The sequence below is a fragment of the Fulmarus glacialis genome, unplaced genomic scaffold (genome assembly GCF_000690835.1).
Source record: "Fulmarus glacialis isolate BGI_N327 unplaced genomic scaffold, ASM69083v1 scaffold4858, whole genome shotgun sequence".
Classification (NCBI taxonomy): Eukaryota; Metazoa; Chordata; class Aves; order Procellariiformes; family Procellariidae; genus Fulmarus; species Fulmarus glacialis.
In genome coordinates this window covers 65,286-82,335 of record NW_009226291.1, presented here as the reverse complement: position 1 = coordinate 82,335, position 17,050 = coordinate 65,286, and the positions used below count along the sequence as shown (strand labels likewise).

Below are 17,050 nucleotides of genomic sequence, written 5' to 3'. Positions count from 1 at the left end.
TACAATGAGAATTTATCTATTGCTAGTTCAGTTGCTGAAAGACAATAGCACACTCTCTATTTGGTGTATCTAACAGTTTTCACATTTGAGGTTACTGTCAAGCTGACTTTTGCAGCTGCTGTCCTACCAGGGACATACCAATGGAAGGCAGGAGACCCTTAATATCAGGTGGCATTTCATTAGCGTGCAAGAAGCCCTCAGCATAGGAAAGACATGGACCTGTTGGAGCAGGTCCAGAGGAGGGCCACAAAAATGATCAGGGGGTTCTTCATTCTCTCCTATGAAGAAAGGCTGAGAGAGTTGGGTTTGTTCAGCCTGGAGAAGAGAAGGCTCTGGGGAGACCTTATTGCGGCCTTTCAGTACTTAAAGGGGGCTTGTAAGAAAGATGGGGACAGACTTTTTAGCAGGGCCTGTTGCGACAGAAAAAGGGGGAATGGTTTTAAACTAAAAGGGTAGATTTAGACTAGATATAGGGAAGAAATTTTTTACAATGAGGGTGGTGAAACACTGGAACAGGTTGCCCAGAGAGGTGATAGATGCCCCATCCCTGGAAACATTCAAAGTTGGATGGGGCTCTGAGCAACCTGATCTAGTTGAAGATGTCCCTGCCCATGGCAGGGGGCTTGGACTAGATGACCTTTAAAGGTCCCTTCCAACCCAAACTATTCTATGAATCTGTGATTCTAAGAAGCCAAAAAAATTCAATCATTGAAGGCACTAAGCACCAAAATCACATGTCTGATTTTGAAAATTGCATTTGAGCATGTGTATTTTCTTCACAGAGAGGGAAGACTAAGTAGGGTGAGCCAGTTCCACCAGTTATAAATGGGCTCGAACTAAAATTCCACATCCCTTTTGGAAAACAAGAAACAGGATCAACAAGGCTTCAGCACTGCCATCTAATTCACATAATTGGTTTAAAAATGCATTATAAAGTACACAATACTTCTGATGATGTTTAAGAGAATGGTGGTTTTCTGGTTTATAACTGCCTGAAGCACACTCTTCCAAGCAGGAAATAATTACTCTTAAAAGTCAAAACCTGTCTTCTGTGGGAAATATCCTTGTTTCCGAAGAGTATTATTAAAATGTAGTTTACTTGCCCAAAATCCCATAGTTTGGATGTTGATTCTGCCACTGAAGTCAATAAAACTGCAATGTTTTTTGTTTTATCAGAAAGAGTGATGAAATCTAGCCCCAATTTAATAATCAGTCTTAACTGTGCCTTTAAACATAAAGGGTATAAAATATCAGCACAAGTTGCTGCAAAGAGATATAGTTTGTTTGCACAAGCACACAAAAAATCTGGTTTTGTATTCCCACAGAAACAAGGTGCTAACCCTGGAGGGATGGGGGAAGAAGAATGTGGCAAAGTCGCCAAAGCATAAAATTCTTATTTAATGCAAGGCTGTTTTGAAATCATCTAGAATTTCGTACTTGTGCCAGGTGGTTCAGATACCAAGTAAACCCGCAGAGAAAATAACTTTATTAGCTACTTTACACTTCAAAATGTGGAATCACTTGCAATACTTACAGATTTTTTTTCTCCTAGCTAAACAGTTCTCATGTATTCTCATGTATGTGTGGCAGACAATCTCTTTGAAAAACTTTGATAGTCTTTCTTCCATTTCTAGGTCTATGGTGGCCCTGATTTCCTCTCTCCTAGACTAGCCCGGCTGTGTGTTTCAAGATCAGCACAGAACCCACTGCGTGTCTCTACTACTGGCAATTCAGCCATTGTCCATTTCAAGACAGATGCAGCATTGACAGGGAAAGGTTTTAATGCCTCCTGGCAAGAAAATCTGGGTGGTGAGTATACTGATTAATACCAGGAGAAATTCAGGAAGTCTGAGAATCGTGGATCAGCCATGCAAGCATTTAAAGTAGTCAAACAGCATAAGACTGAAAACTGAAGGAGAATTTGGGTGTTACTGGATTTGGTAACACTAAGAGATGCTGAAAAACACACAGAGTTAAAAATTGTCTGACTATCTGAAATCTAGGCCTATTTATGTATTTTGTAACAGCCTACCTTGTTGGGGTTTCTTCTTTACATAATTAATCAAGACATCACTGTAATCAGAAAAGAACTTTTGCATGCTGGCAGTTCTCCCCACCCACTCATCCACACAGAGTCCTTTATTAGCCGAATGATGCTTTTGGTTTTAAACTGTAAAGTGAAAAATATCTGAGAATGTGGCTTAACTTGGAGAACTCAGCAGACTCCAAAAATATTTGGAGCGATTAGTAAATACTTGAACTCTATAAGGTTCATCCATCCCCCATGTGATTATTTGTTCAAAGCCTTACTGGTAATCAGTAAAAGAAGAGGCATGCTTAAAAGACCCAACCACATGTCTCTACATGGGAATTCTTATGAAAAGGCTAATTATCAGAAAATAATTGCAATGAAAATTGAGGAGAGGCAGATTTTAATTCTTGCAGTTTTGCTTCATTAAGCACACTGATTCATTAGTTTGTCAAGGTTTATACTTGTCCATTCTCACAAGTTTTATGAGAAAGGCACAAGAGTTTTTTTGAATAAAAGAAGTCTACAATAGTCCTTTGAATTAATCCCCTTCCGAGATCTGGGGGCTTATTTTTTCTACTTAGGCCCCCTGAAGCTTTCTCATCCCTTTACAGCATCTTGCCTGTTCTACTCCAACCCCTCTCTAGCCTCTAAAATACCGCTCACCAGAACGCAATAACAGTATAGTTTTTATTCTTCCAACAGGCTGCCTCAATCTACAGCAGCCGCAATGTCTTTCTCTCACCCTCCTCTGTCCCTTTACAACATATAAAAGTCTGTTTGTTTGTTAGTCCTATTGAAAGCCCTGGCACTTCCTGCAGGATGCATCATTCCTGGCTATTTAGATATTCATGAGCACTGGAGCTGTTCTGGTCAGAAATACCTGAGGGTAAAGTGGAGTCCTCAGGAAGCCCTCAACTGCATGAGTAGGGAAGTAGAAACTTGCAATTATTTTACTGCTCATGGGTAAAGTGGAGCTCCTAGCTGTCTTGTTATTTTCAGAAATGGTTTTCTCACCCCTATGCTCAGCTAGGCCTAGTCATTGCTTTCTCAGTGTGGTAGGTCTGTGGCATTCAAATGAATGGTATTATTGATTGCTTTTACAATATCTAAGATAGAGGTATACCAGCACTAATGCTTCAGCCTTTACGACACCTACTACCAGCCTGGGGCTAGAAAGAAACATTACTCACAAGCATTGCTGTTGCATATTCACCAATAATAATAATGTTATATTTTCCTGATAGTAATTTCCATTTATTTTTGTTGCGGACAGGACACTTCAACAGTTGGAACACTCATCTTACAAAAGTTTAATGTAGAAAATAGAAAGATGGAGGTGTTCTTCCCTTAGTTTGAAAATAGAGGCGGAATCTCTCTAAGCATAACAGAGCTTGTGATTAAAACTGATTTTTCTTTTTCAGGCTGTGGTGGTGTTTTCCAAGCTACCAGTGGGGAAATCCATTCTCCAAACTATCCTCAACCATATATTAATAACACAGATTGTTCTTGGGTTATCCAAGTTGACTACAGCCACAGAGTCCTATTGAACTTCACGGATTTTGACATTGAAAATCACCATTTGTGTAAATATGACAATGTTGAAGTAAGTAACAATAGAAATTTGAAAAGTTTCCTTAATGAGTCTGGTGAAAAGCTTGCAAAAGAGGAAGCTTACTCTGCAGCCTAGGCTGCACTTGATTTCAGACTGGTAGCTGCATAGTCATATTTATTCACTGATGGGCTAAGTCTTACATTTACAGCTAAATAGTTATGATCTAGTTCCCTTTGCTTCACCAATGAAGCAGGCTTCACAAATGCATTTCTGCATTCTTCCAGGCTCCCACTTATATCTGGAAGGATCTTTTCTTGAACACAGTGCATGCTGCATCCTGGTACCACATTTTTCGTTTTGGTGGTGTGAGTTGTAGTTAGTACTGCAGGAATAACCTCATACATAGATGGCTGTTATTATGACACCCTTTCCCATTTATAGTGCAGTTTGCGCCAAGCCATAAAATGGACTGCCCACATGTATAATAGGTTGCCCACACTCTGTTACAGGAGAGAGGGAGGTCTATATTCAGAGGGCATTGTGGCTGGCTGGTTTTCTTTATATATGCACTGTGTATTCAGGTGCTCCTCAGCTGTCTAATTGCTTCATTAGAGCTGCTGCGCTCTTAAAAGCTTCACATTGCTGTTGGTTTGTGAGCTTTTGTTGATGTCACAGAAATTCAAGTTGCTGCTCAATCAGTGCATGACAATGAAGAACTCTCCACATCTCCACTTGGCCTTTTGGGAGCAGGGACATGAAATCCCGACCTTTGATGTCAGATTGCACTTCACTCAGTACAAAGGCATGTGTGATCAGTACTAGTCGGATAAAGCACACTGGCTGTAGCCCAAAATCCAGCTTTCCTCTCCTTGATAAACTGTCATTCACAGAGAACTCAATTTGGCAGGAACTGAGACTCTCTTGAAAACAGCATCAGTTTTAACAGCATTGCCTTGTAAAGCTTTTTTGTACTGAACCAGAAAAAAAGAAATGTGTCCCCATTTTGCTGAGCAGAACTGAAGATTTCATTTGGCCACAGTATCTTTGTACAACGTCTGTTCAATTTTTTCTGGTTCTGAAACATAGGGAAATATGGTTATGTCTTTTTATTTAAATTGTTTAACTACATCAGGGGGATCATTGAAAGGAAAATCTATTGGAAAAAAATTCCAACTGTTCTGTGATATCACACAGGAGTAGAAAATCACATTGTCTGACAGAAACACAGGCTATCTGAAATGGCAGTACTGGTAAAAATGCCAACCCCCCCCACAAATTAAGGACTAAATTCTGAAAAGACCTGATACAAAAGTTTCTCTTTTAAACCCGATGCCAATGAATGTATGTACCTATCTAAACACTTTGTAGAGCACTCAGCTCCATGAGCTCCTTGCAGTTACAGGCACAACTCCCATTACCTTTATAGGCCAGATACAGGCACTGGGTTTTTAATCACTGAAAGGCATCAGTCCTTCAGCTGGCAGGGGAGATGGCTGTGGCTTTTTGCGTGAGTGGAGTTTGCAGACCATTGCAGTGCAGTGACACTCCTTTTCCTCTATTGCCATATGAATATCTGAGTATCTGTTGTTTGCTTCTGCTTTTTGGTTTTTTAGGGGGTGGTGGTGGAGGAAGTTGCCCATCAGCCCCAGCTGTGCAAACACAACTGAAGCAGCAACGTGAGCAGAGAGGGAGATTTAAATTTAATGCAGGCATCAGTCACTGCCCACCAAATGGAAGGTGGTTTGAAAATGGATGAGGGTGAATCCTGATTTGAAGCTAAGAGATAATGAAGGGCTCTGAGACTCTGGCGTATGAGGTAGAGAAGAGCTCTTCAATACTAATATAGGGGGACCAGCAGGGCAAGAAAGGAGTGGATAGGGTTTCTTTCTCTACCTGGTATGCCAATAAGCAGAAAATCACTTGTTACCAACACCTGGATGTGATTTGTGTTCATCTCATTCCAAGGCTTACTATATGCCTCACATGGCAATAGGAGAACAGAGTGAGGGGACAGAGAGTGCCTGGAAATATATAAGTAGATGTATGACTGTGAGTGGTTCAGGAATTCCATTCCAAAAGCTGCGTAAATGGAAAATAAGAGCAGCTAAGGAAGCTGGTGGGGTTTTTCTCTCTCTAATATAGGAACAACTACTGTGTATGAGTAACACAGTGGTTCTGTCCTTTTCTATTTCTTAAATTTTTACTTATCTTTATGGATTTTATTTGCTCTGTGACTTCTCTTGGGGCTCCCCTCCACCCTTGAGTGTACCAACGGCCTTTTCCTTCATCCTTTCCCTTCTAGACCCAGTCATTTTTCCCTGCATTATGACTCGAGATTTTTTTTTTTTAATATTTCTACCGTAAATTCCTTTCTATGGGGAACACATGAAAATGTATTTTTTTTTCCTGCAACATTTTCCATTGCACATTTGTTATGTGAGCAAAATGGAGGGAGTGAAAATACTCGTGTCTGCTGCTTCTTGGCTATGCTGCAACTCCAAAAAGCCCAGTGCATTTTTCAGTCCTGCTCAATGATTTCACATGTGAATCTGAGCACAGATTTAGGTTCAGCCAAAAAAATTCTAAGCCCGTAACGGTAACCTACGGTGTAACTGCTCTGAGCTCCCTCTAGAGTCAATGGATAGAGTGTGCAGAGAGCAGTCCAGGCCACCAAAAAGCACATTCTTCATTCACCTAGCTGCCTAAATTTAGTTGATTCCTCAATTTCTGTACCTTATCTGTTTTCAGAAAAGATGAACATCTCTTCATCTGCTAAATGAGGATGTATAACCTTTACTTTCTCTGATCTCAAATATAACTTGGTTATATTCTGTAGAAAGCATAAGATCTTTGAGAAGACTTTTTGCTGTCACTGTCACCGAACATAAAGAATAAATTTTTAATTTCTCTTTGTGTACCAGCCCATTTCTATCTGGAGAGTGTGTCTTACAACAAACAAATTTGTTTCTTTGAAGGAAAATAGAGGGAAAGAAATAGTGAATGCACTATTTACTGTATTTTTTGCCCGTGTGTTTAACCAGTATTGTATCTGACGGTACACCAGGAGTGCAAGTCAGCAAGAGTTTCAAGTATTTGGACACTCGAGGAGGATGTGGCTGGGAAGGCACTGAAAAGGGGAGGGGAAATAGTTTGTTCTTTTCAGTGGCTTTGTTTAAGCAAATGTTATTTTTCTTTCCTGTTGCACTATAACAAGTAGTACACAGAAATGTAGAAATGTAAGCCTCTGGGAGCTAGAAAGGAGGTATGACTTCATTTATTCCAGGTGCTGGCAGAGAGGATCTTCCAAGAGAGGACAGCTAGAAATATGTGGAGTTTTTATGGCTCAAAGTCAAAAATTATCTTCTTTTTGTCATGTGCTTTTGCAAAATGCAGGACACATTTGAACAAGAAGGCAATGAGTCACTCAGTTATGTTCATTGTGGAAAGGGAAGAGAAGAGCAAATTGCTGCTAGTGCAAATGAAAACTTGGCTTTTAAGTAAGCAGATGCATCATTTTCCTTTACTCTTGCAGCCACAGAAATGCATTTCTCAGATGTTTTCAAAATAACTTTAAGAAGCTGCAGAGAGACACAACTCTTTCCTGAACTAGTGTGTGAATATTGTGGTTTCTGATCTAGATTCAAGAATGAAATCCTCCCTGTAAAATAGTTTAAGGTAGTAAATAGCAGGTGAGCAAAAATGATGCAGCCATAAAATATCCATGTGTTACTGTTCCTGCTTAACTTGTAGCTGCCATAACTCCTAAGAGTTGCTGCTGTATCTCACTAATGCTTATGCTGAACTGTTGCTAGAATCAGATTTTTAGCAAGTGAAAAGGCTAGGAATAATTTCTGGGTTTCTGAAAGAGGAGACAGTACTATTCTTCAAGCAAGCTGTCCAGAAACAGCAAATACACTTGATTTAGAAAACATTCCTCTGACTTCATGCTCTTCTCCCTGTATTACCACAGAAAGACTTCTTTATTCCAGAAAGCTCTTGGAATGAAATGCCTACGTAGTCTCTTATGTTACTCATCCTTAATATCTTCCCAAGTGAGAAAGCTCAACTACTAGAGTCTCACAACAGTCCATGTGTCAATGATCATATCCTCAGCTGTGCAGGGTGGCACAGATCCATCAAAACCAGCAGTTTACGTGAACTGTAGCCAGGCCCTCTCTCTATGCCCTGTCAATGCAATGATTATTCTCAGTTCTAACATTCAGACAAAATCCTCTCACTACTGTCTAGGGAGAGACAGTACCTTAATTCCTAAGGGTTATTTTGTAGTCATTACTTTTTTTCACATTTCATGCTTTGTGGTTTTTAACTTCAGGCAGTTTGATTTATATACAGAATATATGTGCAGAGGAAAAATGAATACTGCACACTATGTATTAAAGGGCTGATTGTGGCAGGATGCCAAGAGAGAAGAAAAGGTTGAATGGATGGATATTTTGGGTCTTTTTGCCAGGTACTCATTTTTACAGACATTGCAGTACACTTAATACTCTGTCACAAGGTCCCACACAGATAGCTAGTGTATAGGCCCAAAGGCAAATGTTTAATTCATGAATACAGCATTGGCTATGTAGAGTACGTCAGTGGATTAAGCAGGATTTTTGTTCTTTTTTTCTCAGCTCTGAGGCTTATTTGAGACAGGGTCACTTTTCTCTCACCTACTGTTTTTATATTTTTTTTTTCACTAATGTGCTCAAAGGCCTTTGAATACTGGAGGCAGAAACATTGCATTGTGTAATACAGTCTAGTTAGAAATTTTTAATTCATTAGTGCTCCATTGCACAGGCTTGCTGGAATTTGAGGCATTTTGAAGTAAAAGATGACAATCTCAATAAGAAATAAATTTCTTCTAACCCAATGGCATTATCTTGCTCAAAGCTGGCTTTTATATAGCTTTTAACATCCTAGCACCTGGATATCTTCCAGTCCTCCTATCCATATTTTTCTCCATATTTTTCTCCATATTTTTCTCCATTTTGCTATAGGAAGCTGAGTCACAGGTTATTCTAAATGAAGTGCCTATGGTAATACAGGATGTTAATGCTGAAACAGGAACTGAATTCAACTCTTGTTGCTGCCCAGTAACAGCCCAAAGGCTCTTCCTGTGTGGGTCATGCAACTGGGCTGATGGCTCCAGTGCTCGCCACTTCTGAAACCAGGCACAAGGGCTCTGAGACTGGCCTATGGCTCCGAACACAGCAGAAACAAATCACGTCTGCTGGCGTGCTAGGAAAGATTAGTGGGAGAATCTAAGACTGTGGCCATTTTTCCCTCTCTGTGGTTTCTCTTGTTATAATTTTGGTGTTGCTTAAGCTAGAAACTCATTGGTTTTAACTTCACTATCCTTCTCTTCCTGATTGTGAAACAGAGAGGAAAGAAATAGAATTATCAACTGTAAGGGGAAAAAAGAGAGGGAAGGCATTTGTGGTAAAATTAAAAGTGAAGTTTTGTAAACGCATTTTTACTTTCTTCCTCTCTTTTTTTTTACTTTTCTTTACTTTCTACTTAAATAACACTTCATGTATATGTGTGTGATTCAGCACCCTAAAGCTAAGGCATAGATATATGGACTCTGATCCTTGATGCTAGGTACATGTATCTAAAAACCATAATCCTAGTGTCTTCTCTTTTTATACACAGTCATAGCTCCCACTGGTGCACGAGTTGCATGTTAGGGCCAATCTAGAAGTCTTTACTGAGGCAAGATGTAGGGTTTAACTGAATAAAAGCTACACGGGAACTCATGTTAGCCATTAACAGAAAACAATAAATGTATGGGCATAGCTGGATTGTTAAAGGAGAGTTGCTTCCATACCAGATACACACAGAGGAAGATGGTTACTTGATGCTTTTTTCTTATAAAGGCTACAGTAGCTTCAGCCTGAAATACACACATTTTTTTGAAATGGTCACAGAATTAAGATAGGCAATGCATAGTTTGTTTGCACTGCTCATACCAGGGCTGTATCAGGATCAAAATGTATGAAACATAAGAGAGGGAATGAAATAAAAGTCTTCTCAATACTCATATTGAAACCAAATACTTCATTTGATCTTCTCATAACAGGTGTTTGATGGTCCTAGCAATGAAGCACCACTTCTTAGAAAACTCTGTGGAACACAGCATCCTCCTCCTGTCACATCCTCCAAAAATCTGATGTACATCCGACTGCGCTCTGATACAACCATCCAGCACAGGGGCTTCAGCGCTCGCTTTACTGAAGGTAATTTCGTCATTTACATTAATGCACATTTATCTAATCACCAGTTTGTTTGTATTAGACACAATCTTTTAGCACAGCTGATAATGGGAAGTATTGTTTCTATACATGCAGCATACCAGTGTGTATCTAACAAGACTGAATTTCTCCAAATTATAAACTAAAGAATTTAAAATCTAACTACCATCTTAGATTCTTTGATTGGGGAAAAAATTTACTTTTTATAGCAAGGCATCGAGCACACCTCAGCTGCCTCTTATTCCTCCTCCCTAGAGGGTTAGCTACCCATAACTGTCCTGAGAAAAATGTGCAACTGGCAGTTTCCACAGACCTAGTGACAAAATAACATTTTATATGTCTATCCATGCGCATGAATCTGAAAAGCTATAAAAGAATTCTATGTGGTACTGTTGATGAAGTCCATGGATTCAGGCCTGCAAACGCTGCCAAACATCAACTATCCAATTTGTGGAGGACTAATTGGTATTTTACATGGTTTCCTTTTTAATGAAAATAACACCAACTGGGCAGAATTTTTCATGAAATTACATACTATTTGACAATTGGTGATTTTGTTTCTTTTTTTCACAATAACTTTGGAAACATTTTTCCCCAAGATTTAGCCATTTAGTTTTTGCAGAGAAAATCCCTTTCTCTCATTTTCTTCTCAGGACTCTTTTCACTATAAATTAGTACTTTTCCCATAAGTTTTTTTTTCTTTGAAACTATTGTGAATAATTATAAAGAAAAGGAGGAATTTGCATCAGCAAAAATCTCAGAAACCCCAGTTATTGAAGTACTAGTTAGATACCTAATTAGGCATTTCTGATGAACAGCTATGAAAGCCTAATCTGTTAAACATTCTCAGAGCACATTTACTGGATTAGGCCCTGCACAAAACATGTCTGGTGAGCAAGTGCTCCCTACCTAGGATGTAGGCAACCCAGCTTCCCTCTTCCTGAGAAAACCCTACTGGACGTTTTAGGCAGCACAGCACGATAAATGAATCTGAGTCTTTGGTACCTAACTCCCCACCCTGCCATTTAAAGCAGCTGTGTGTTAAACTCAGATCTGGGGGTTTTATGATGAGTCAGTATGCTTAGAAATGAGGCATGGCAACACTCAGCCAAAGTTATGCAATCAGCCAAGCTCTTGCATATGTGCAACATTTCACACAACTGCAGTTTTGTTGACGCAGCTCACAAGAGGATCATGCCAATGCAATGTGATGCCATCATTGGACATTGGAAGGTTCTGGAGTGTTTCTTATGATTTTTTCCTTCCTAGTTGCCAACAAAGGCAAATGATCAGAGAAGTGGGTGTATGATTGCACTACCCTGAAACCAAATTATTTTGGCCCCAAGATTGCTCTTCTGGGCTATGAGGAGCTGATGAAGATGAGGTCTGTTCCCAGGTCACTTTGGCTTCTCTTAGATGGTCAGCCTGGAGTAGCATGGCCTGTGGATCCAGGTCAAGGAAGTATACCCGGTGCTTGGAGCTAGTCCTTAAGTCTCTTTTTCTGATAAATTACTGTCATGAATTTTATCCTCGTTTCACATAGATGTAGCATGTTACATTTTATGCATTCGTTTTCACTACAGAATCTAAGACGTGTTTTTGGTATATAAATATCTATGTGTGTATGTGTGTGTGTATGTCTTTCATTCTAAAGCATGCGGAAGTTTCATAGAGTCAGATTCAGTTGGGGCAGCAATTTCCTCTCCTCTCTATCCTGCCAAATACCCAAACAATCAGAACTGCAGCTGGATTATTCAGGCTCAGGAACCATGTAAGTAAAAACATCTCTTATAGTTAGCTGGGATGACTAACATCCTCATCTTCTTTTCTGTAATAACAATACAAAATTCCTCCCTTATTTCTTTAGGAAGTTCTGCATCCTGGTAGTTGGAGAGTGTGGCTCTCCTAATCTGTCCTAAGTCAGATTTCACTGCAAAAGATTTAGTGCATAGTGAGGAATACAGTTTACAACTTTATCATCTTAGCTGATTTACTGTGACTCAAGTGTTGCAATTTTAAGTGAGGTGTTGAATACTATGTGAAGTTGGATTCATCTGTGAGAAAATCTAGTGGCTTATATATAATTAAAGCACTTGTATTTAGCCGATCTTATTTTGGCCTGGATTTTTCAAGCTAGAGTTGTCAGATCAAATCTATGCTGTTAACATAAAAAAAAGAAATTTTAATTAAATAATGAGAAAAGGTACAGAGGAATTTCAATTTCAAATACAAATAAAAAAATATAAATAAAGTGGTCATATGTGCATAGATAACACTCTCAGACATTCCTAATTTTAGACAGATTTATGATTGATCATAAAGCACCAAATATTTTCCATCAGATACCAGTATTACCTTTAATACCCAGTATTACCTTGACATTGTGTAAGATCCCTAAAAAATATTTACAATTGGGTAATAGTATCCTGGTAACATCATTTAAAATAAATGTTTATTTTTAATAGCAACTACTGAACTTCAGTTGTTCATCTGATATTTAGCCATTGTTGTTAAAATCATAGAATGTTCCAACCACATTTATAGTTTATTTTGCTCAGTTATAAAATGAAAATCAATTTGCCAAAGAAAACACCAGAACAAAAATCAGGAGATAAGCAATACTTTTTTTTTTAGCATAGGTTCTTATACAAATACATGAAAAGGACATCGTCAAAGCTGTTCCTCACCTACACAGCATTTATTTTTAAGGACAATCTTTTCCTGGACCCAGGTTGAAAACTCATACATAACTGTTGTCTCCTGAATTACATCAGTATGACAGACCAGAAAAATGCTGTATAAGAAGTAGCCTGTGTATGTAGTGACTTCCTTCACTTACCGCCAGGACCACCACATACCACACGTTACAGGTACACGTGGCTTCATTATGCCAGTCACACAGCATTACAGGGCATAGCCATATACAATAGATTTAGCCAATGGCTGAAAAGCTCTGCTTTTACTGAGAAGGGCAACAAGTCTCCTGCTCTTGCCACCCACTGTGTTTTTCCTTTTTGCTTTGTATCCTGAGGACCTGCATTGATAGCGGTAATTGATTGACCGGACAGGACACAAAAGCATGCCGAACAGGCAGACTATGCAGCTGAATGCCAGTCAGTGGCACCCTGCTGAATGCAGTGCCTGGGTCCATGTCTGTCATTTCAGCTTATTCTAGCTAATTAATTGTAGCCCAGTGAGAAGCAAAATATTTGTGTCAAATTCAGGCTTGGTCGATGTGGAGGAAAACTTAGTTATTATCTAAATCGTGAGACTTTTTCTGACCCGCGTGAACTGCACAGGAACTCTAAGGCCAGGAGTGACTCCTGTCACAGACTGGTGTTGAGGACAGCCTCTCTTCTTCCAGTTGTGACTTCACCTTTGTTCGTATCAGACAAGCAAGAGCAATCGGAGAGTCAAAAATACCCTGAGTCAGAAGTCCTCTTTTTCAGGATGTAGCCTGCAGTCCAAGGGTGTGGAAAATCCAATCCCGTACAAATATAGCTGAGGGTAGTTAACGATCTTTTAACCAGTCCAATTGATGTATGTGGAACGTTACAAAACGATGAAAGAACCAGCTCTTTCTAAGCTGGAGCAGGGAAGCGTCAATTCACATTTTGTCCGGATCTGTGGTATAGATCACAAAGGGACAGAAGGTCATGGATGTGTAGAGATAAGTTTTGTTTCTGAATGTGTGTAGATTTTCCATGTTGTATTTGCTGACATTTTCAGTGTATAATGAAGCTGTTCAGGTACTAGGAAATTTAGATTCATGTGTATGTGTTAAATCCTATGCTTCTAATGTCGGTTGTACTAGAAAGTACTGAAATAGGAAGAGATTTACCAGGGCCTTTGCAGTAAGGATTAATGCACTTCCATCAAATTCACTCCACATATCAGGCAATAAACTACTTCAGATGTTATGCTTTATGGGGACTGATTGACTTCAGGGGAGAAAAGAAAAGATGGTACATTTGTTTACATGTAATTGTTTCTCTGTGAAATGCCAAACTTCTTTTTAAGTTTTTACTCTTTGCTGTTGCCAGTCAACCACATCACACTCTCATTCACTGACTTTGAAATTGAAAATAATAGACAAAACTGTACAACGGATTTTCTGGAGATTTTGGACGGGAATAACTATGAGGCTCCTCTTCAAGGTATTGTACCTTTCCCTTGTTTATTTCATATATAGAACTATACCCAAGGTAAGCAGAAGGTTTTTTGTGAGAGTCCTCCTGCTTCATGGATTTTCTCTGATAAAGTTCCTTGGCCACTTTGGCCAGAGGAGACCGGGAATGGAGGATAAGTCTTCAGTGTGAATGGCACAGTCCTCCCAGGCTCTGACTGTATTCCTACTAACCTGCAGTTTGGAGTTGACTCCAGCTGCCTTTTCCTTCCTCCTCAGCTGGACAATATTGGGAACCAAGCAATTCAGTTTAAACTGAATTCCCAGTTAACTGTACAAAAACATAATGTAGCCCACACTCATAAGCACAGTCGACACCAAACATAGGTGAAGAAAGATGCAGATTTCTGAGAGCAGAAGATGAATTTTCCTCAAGCCCTAGAAAGCCTGATTTTCTGCTTGTTCCTGAATTTTCTACAGCTTTCTCCCAACATCTCTTTGAAGTGGCAGGAGCAGCCTGGAGCAGCAAAATTCAGTGCTTATACTGCCAGGAGGCCATAAGAGAGCCCTGGCCACAGGGTGGTCCTGACTCCCCTCACATCCTCAAGGGTTGCCTCAAATTCCTTTCTGGGAAATTTGGAATATCTGTGCCTGATTATGCTCTCCCTCACTCTACTTTTGTATATGCTTCTTTGTCAGGAGTGGGGCTGCATTCAATTTAAATGGTTTGTAACTAAGAGCAGAATTCATTTTTTGGTCTCCTGCCCTTGGCTTTCACTTGGCAAAAATACCAGGATACTAGCTGCTGTCTTTCTTTTTGCTGTCAGATGCCTTTCTGATAGATCATGATTCATATTCCTAATCCGCATGTTACAATCCATTACAGAAGAACTGGTCTGTTATTTGTCTCTTGTTTTTTTCATCAAAAACCAATTGAGTGAAATGGAAACTACTGTCAGATATATTTGATGGGATTTTTTTTTTCAATTAGGCTGTAATTTCTCGATAGAGTGAACAGAAAGGAGCTCCATGACAGAATAGCCAATGACTGGGTGTCTGGAGTGCAGGAGGTCATTCCTCTGTTTAAAAAAATTGCCACCAGAGTTGAGTTCTGTGCTAATGAAATGGAGTATTTCATTTTTATGTAGATTGAATTGACAACTGCAATTGTAAGCAACAAATGTTACTCCTGGTTGCTGTCAGGCATTAACCCCAAATGTTAAATTAGCAATAGTAATTACATGGTGAACACTCCTTTCTTTTCTCTCTGGCTTGTTCTCTTTCAGGTCGTTACTGTGGCACTACTATACCACATCCTATCACTTCTTTTGGTAATGCTTTGGTGGTGAATTTTATCTCCAACAACAACATTACTGCCAGGGGCTTCCGTGCCACCTATGCTGCATCGTCATCATGTAAGTCCATATGACAGGTGTTGCTACCTTATGCCTTTGACTTTTAAGAAAAAGAACAGATCCTGTATCTCTTTGTCTCTCTGACATTCCTCTTTTAAAATCCCCTATTGCCCTCCCTCTTTTTGGCCAAGGTCTCAGCAAGTATATCAACAAGCTAAAGAATAAGGAGACAAGGAGAAATGCTTTCTTGATTAGCAAATGCTCTGGCTCTGTCAAGGTATTTTTTTTGGTCATCTTTCTCAAGCCTCTGCTGTCTCCTTCTTGTTGCAGCCTGCGGGGGTACTTTCCACATGGACAGAGGAGCTTTCAACAGCCCTGGCTATCCCGAGCCATATCCGCTCAACACCGAGTGTGTCTGGACAATTCTCAGCTCCCCTGGCAACCGGCTCCAGCTGTCCTTCATGTAAATGCATTGCCAGGGGTTATTATTCAGCCCTTTAACAGACCTGAAGGAGGATGCTCTGTGTTTATTAGGAAATGTAATTACCAGTTGATAAAGCTGAAACATATTTTTAGAGTAACGTGGAAAGAGAACACAGCAGTGGTTAGTGGCAGCTTGCAATCAGTGTCCTCCTGTCTTAGTCATTGCTTATATTAAGGCATATACAGGATTATATAAATAGGTGATTTATTGTTTGAGCAACATGGGATGCTGAAGAAGCCAGTTCTCACTCGCTTATAAACAAGAAGAGGAAATTTAGCATTGCTCTGCCTTTTCTTTACAAAGGAAATTCCTACTATTTCCTTACTACCAGATTCATTGTAGTATTTATTATATAGCTGAGTAATATAAAGGGCCCAGATACTCCACAGATTGTAGGGTTAAAATTTATATTAAACTCTTCAAAATTTCTCCAACAGTTATAACAGTGGAGGTACAACAGGGGCCAGGAGATTATCTGAAGGAATTTTGTTTTCCCTTCAGCAAAATAAGTTTCCTTTGAAAACTTCTGACAGGAAAGTCATGTGTGATCCATAGAACAATGTGGAGTTCTTTACTATGGTCGTTAGGTTGTTCTTTACCCTGACGTGGATTTCTAAGCCTCTCCATTTCCTGGCATCAAACAGTGGCTGCTGCCAAGAAAGAAAGCACTGACCCTTTGCAAAGCTTATCAAGAATCAGCAGGAAAAGAAAAGTAATTCTGAAACCTGCATTTACAGTTAATCAGGACAAAAGGAAAATTTGCCCAGTAACATACTGACTGCATAAGGTGCAATTTGTTAGGCACGTACTGATTCAATAAAAAGGACATTCTATTCCTCCTTTACTCACTGAAGCAGAGAAAAAGTACTACAGCCTGAAAACATTTTCCAAAATATTTGCTACAAAATAATGAATAACAACTTTTCAGAACCAAAACAGAAATCTAGTGTGAAGCAGAAACTATCAGTGGAACATACATTCAGTTATATAAAGTGACACTGAGTAGATGTAAACTCTTTTTCTTCAGTTACACATAGCTGAAAGGCAAGCTGAAAATACTGGAAAGCATAGAGTAATTGGGTTAGAAAGCAGTATTTATTTTATTTAATTTAATATTAGGGGTTTATAAAGTTTTGTTGGCATGAGGCATTAATTTTCTTCAGCTCAGTCTGAACAGAAATGCCTGTCTTGCAATTTGAGCATTAGCTTTAAATTAGTCTGAAGTATATCCAGATGAGTGTTTG

At 39.4% G+C, this 17,050-nt stretch overlaps 1 protein-coding gene across 1 annotated transcript in view; it reads left to right on the top strand.

Annotated features, from left to right (window-relative positions):
- The window catches only part of LOC104080384 (cubilin-like), a 123,375-nt gene that overhangs the window by 48,039 nt on the left and 58,286 nt on the right, over positions 1-17,050 (top strand). The window contains exons 14-20 of the mRNA XM_009582759.1: positions 1,635-1,809; positions 3,454-3,635; positions 9,670-9,826; positions 11,496-11,612; positions 13,885-13,998; positions 15,254-15,382; positions 15,653-15,785. Coding sequence (XP_009581054.1) covers positions 1,635-1,809; positions 3,454-3,635; positions 9,670-9,826; positions 11,496-11,612; positions 13,885-13,998; positions 15,254-15,382; positions 15,653-15,785 — 1,007 coding nt within the window. The remainder of the gene's footprint in view (positions 1-1,634; positions 1,810-3,453; positions 3,636-9,669; positions 9,827-11,495; positions 11,613-13,884; positions 13,999-15,253; positions 15,383-15,652; positions 15,786-17,050) is intronic.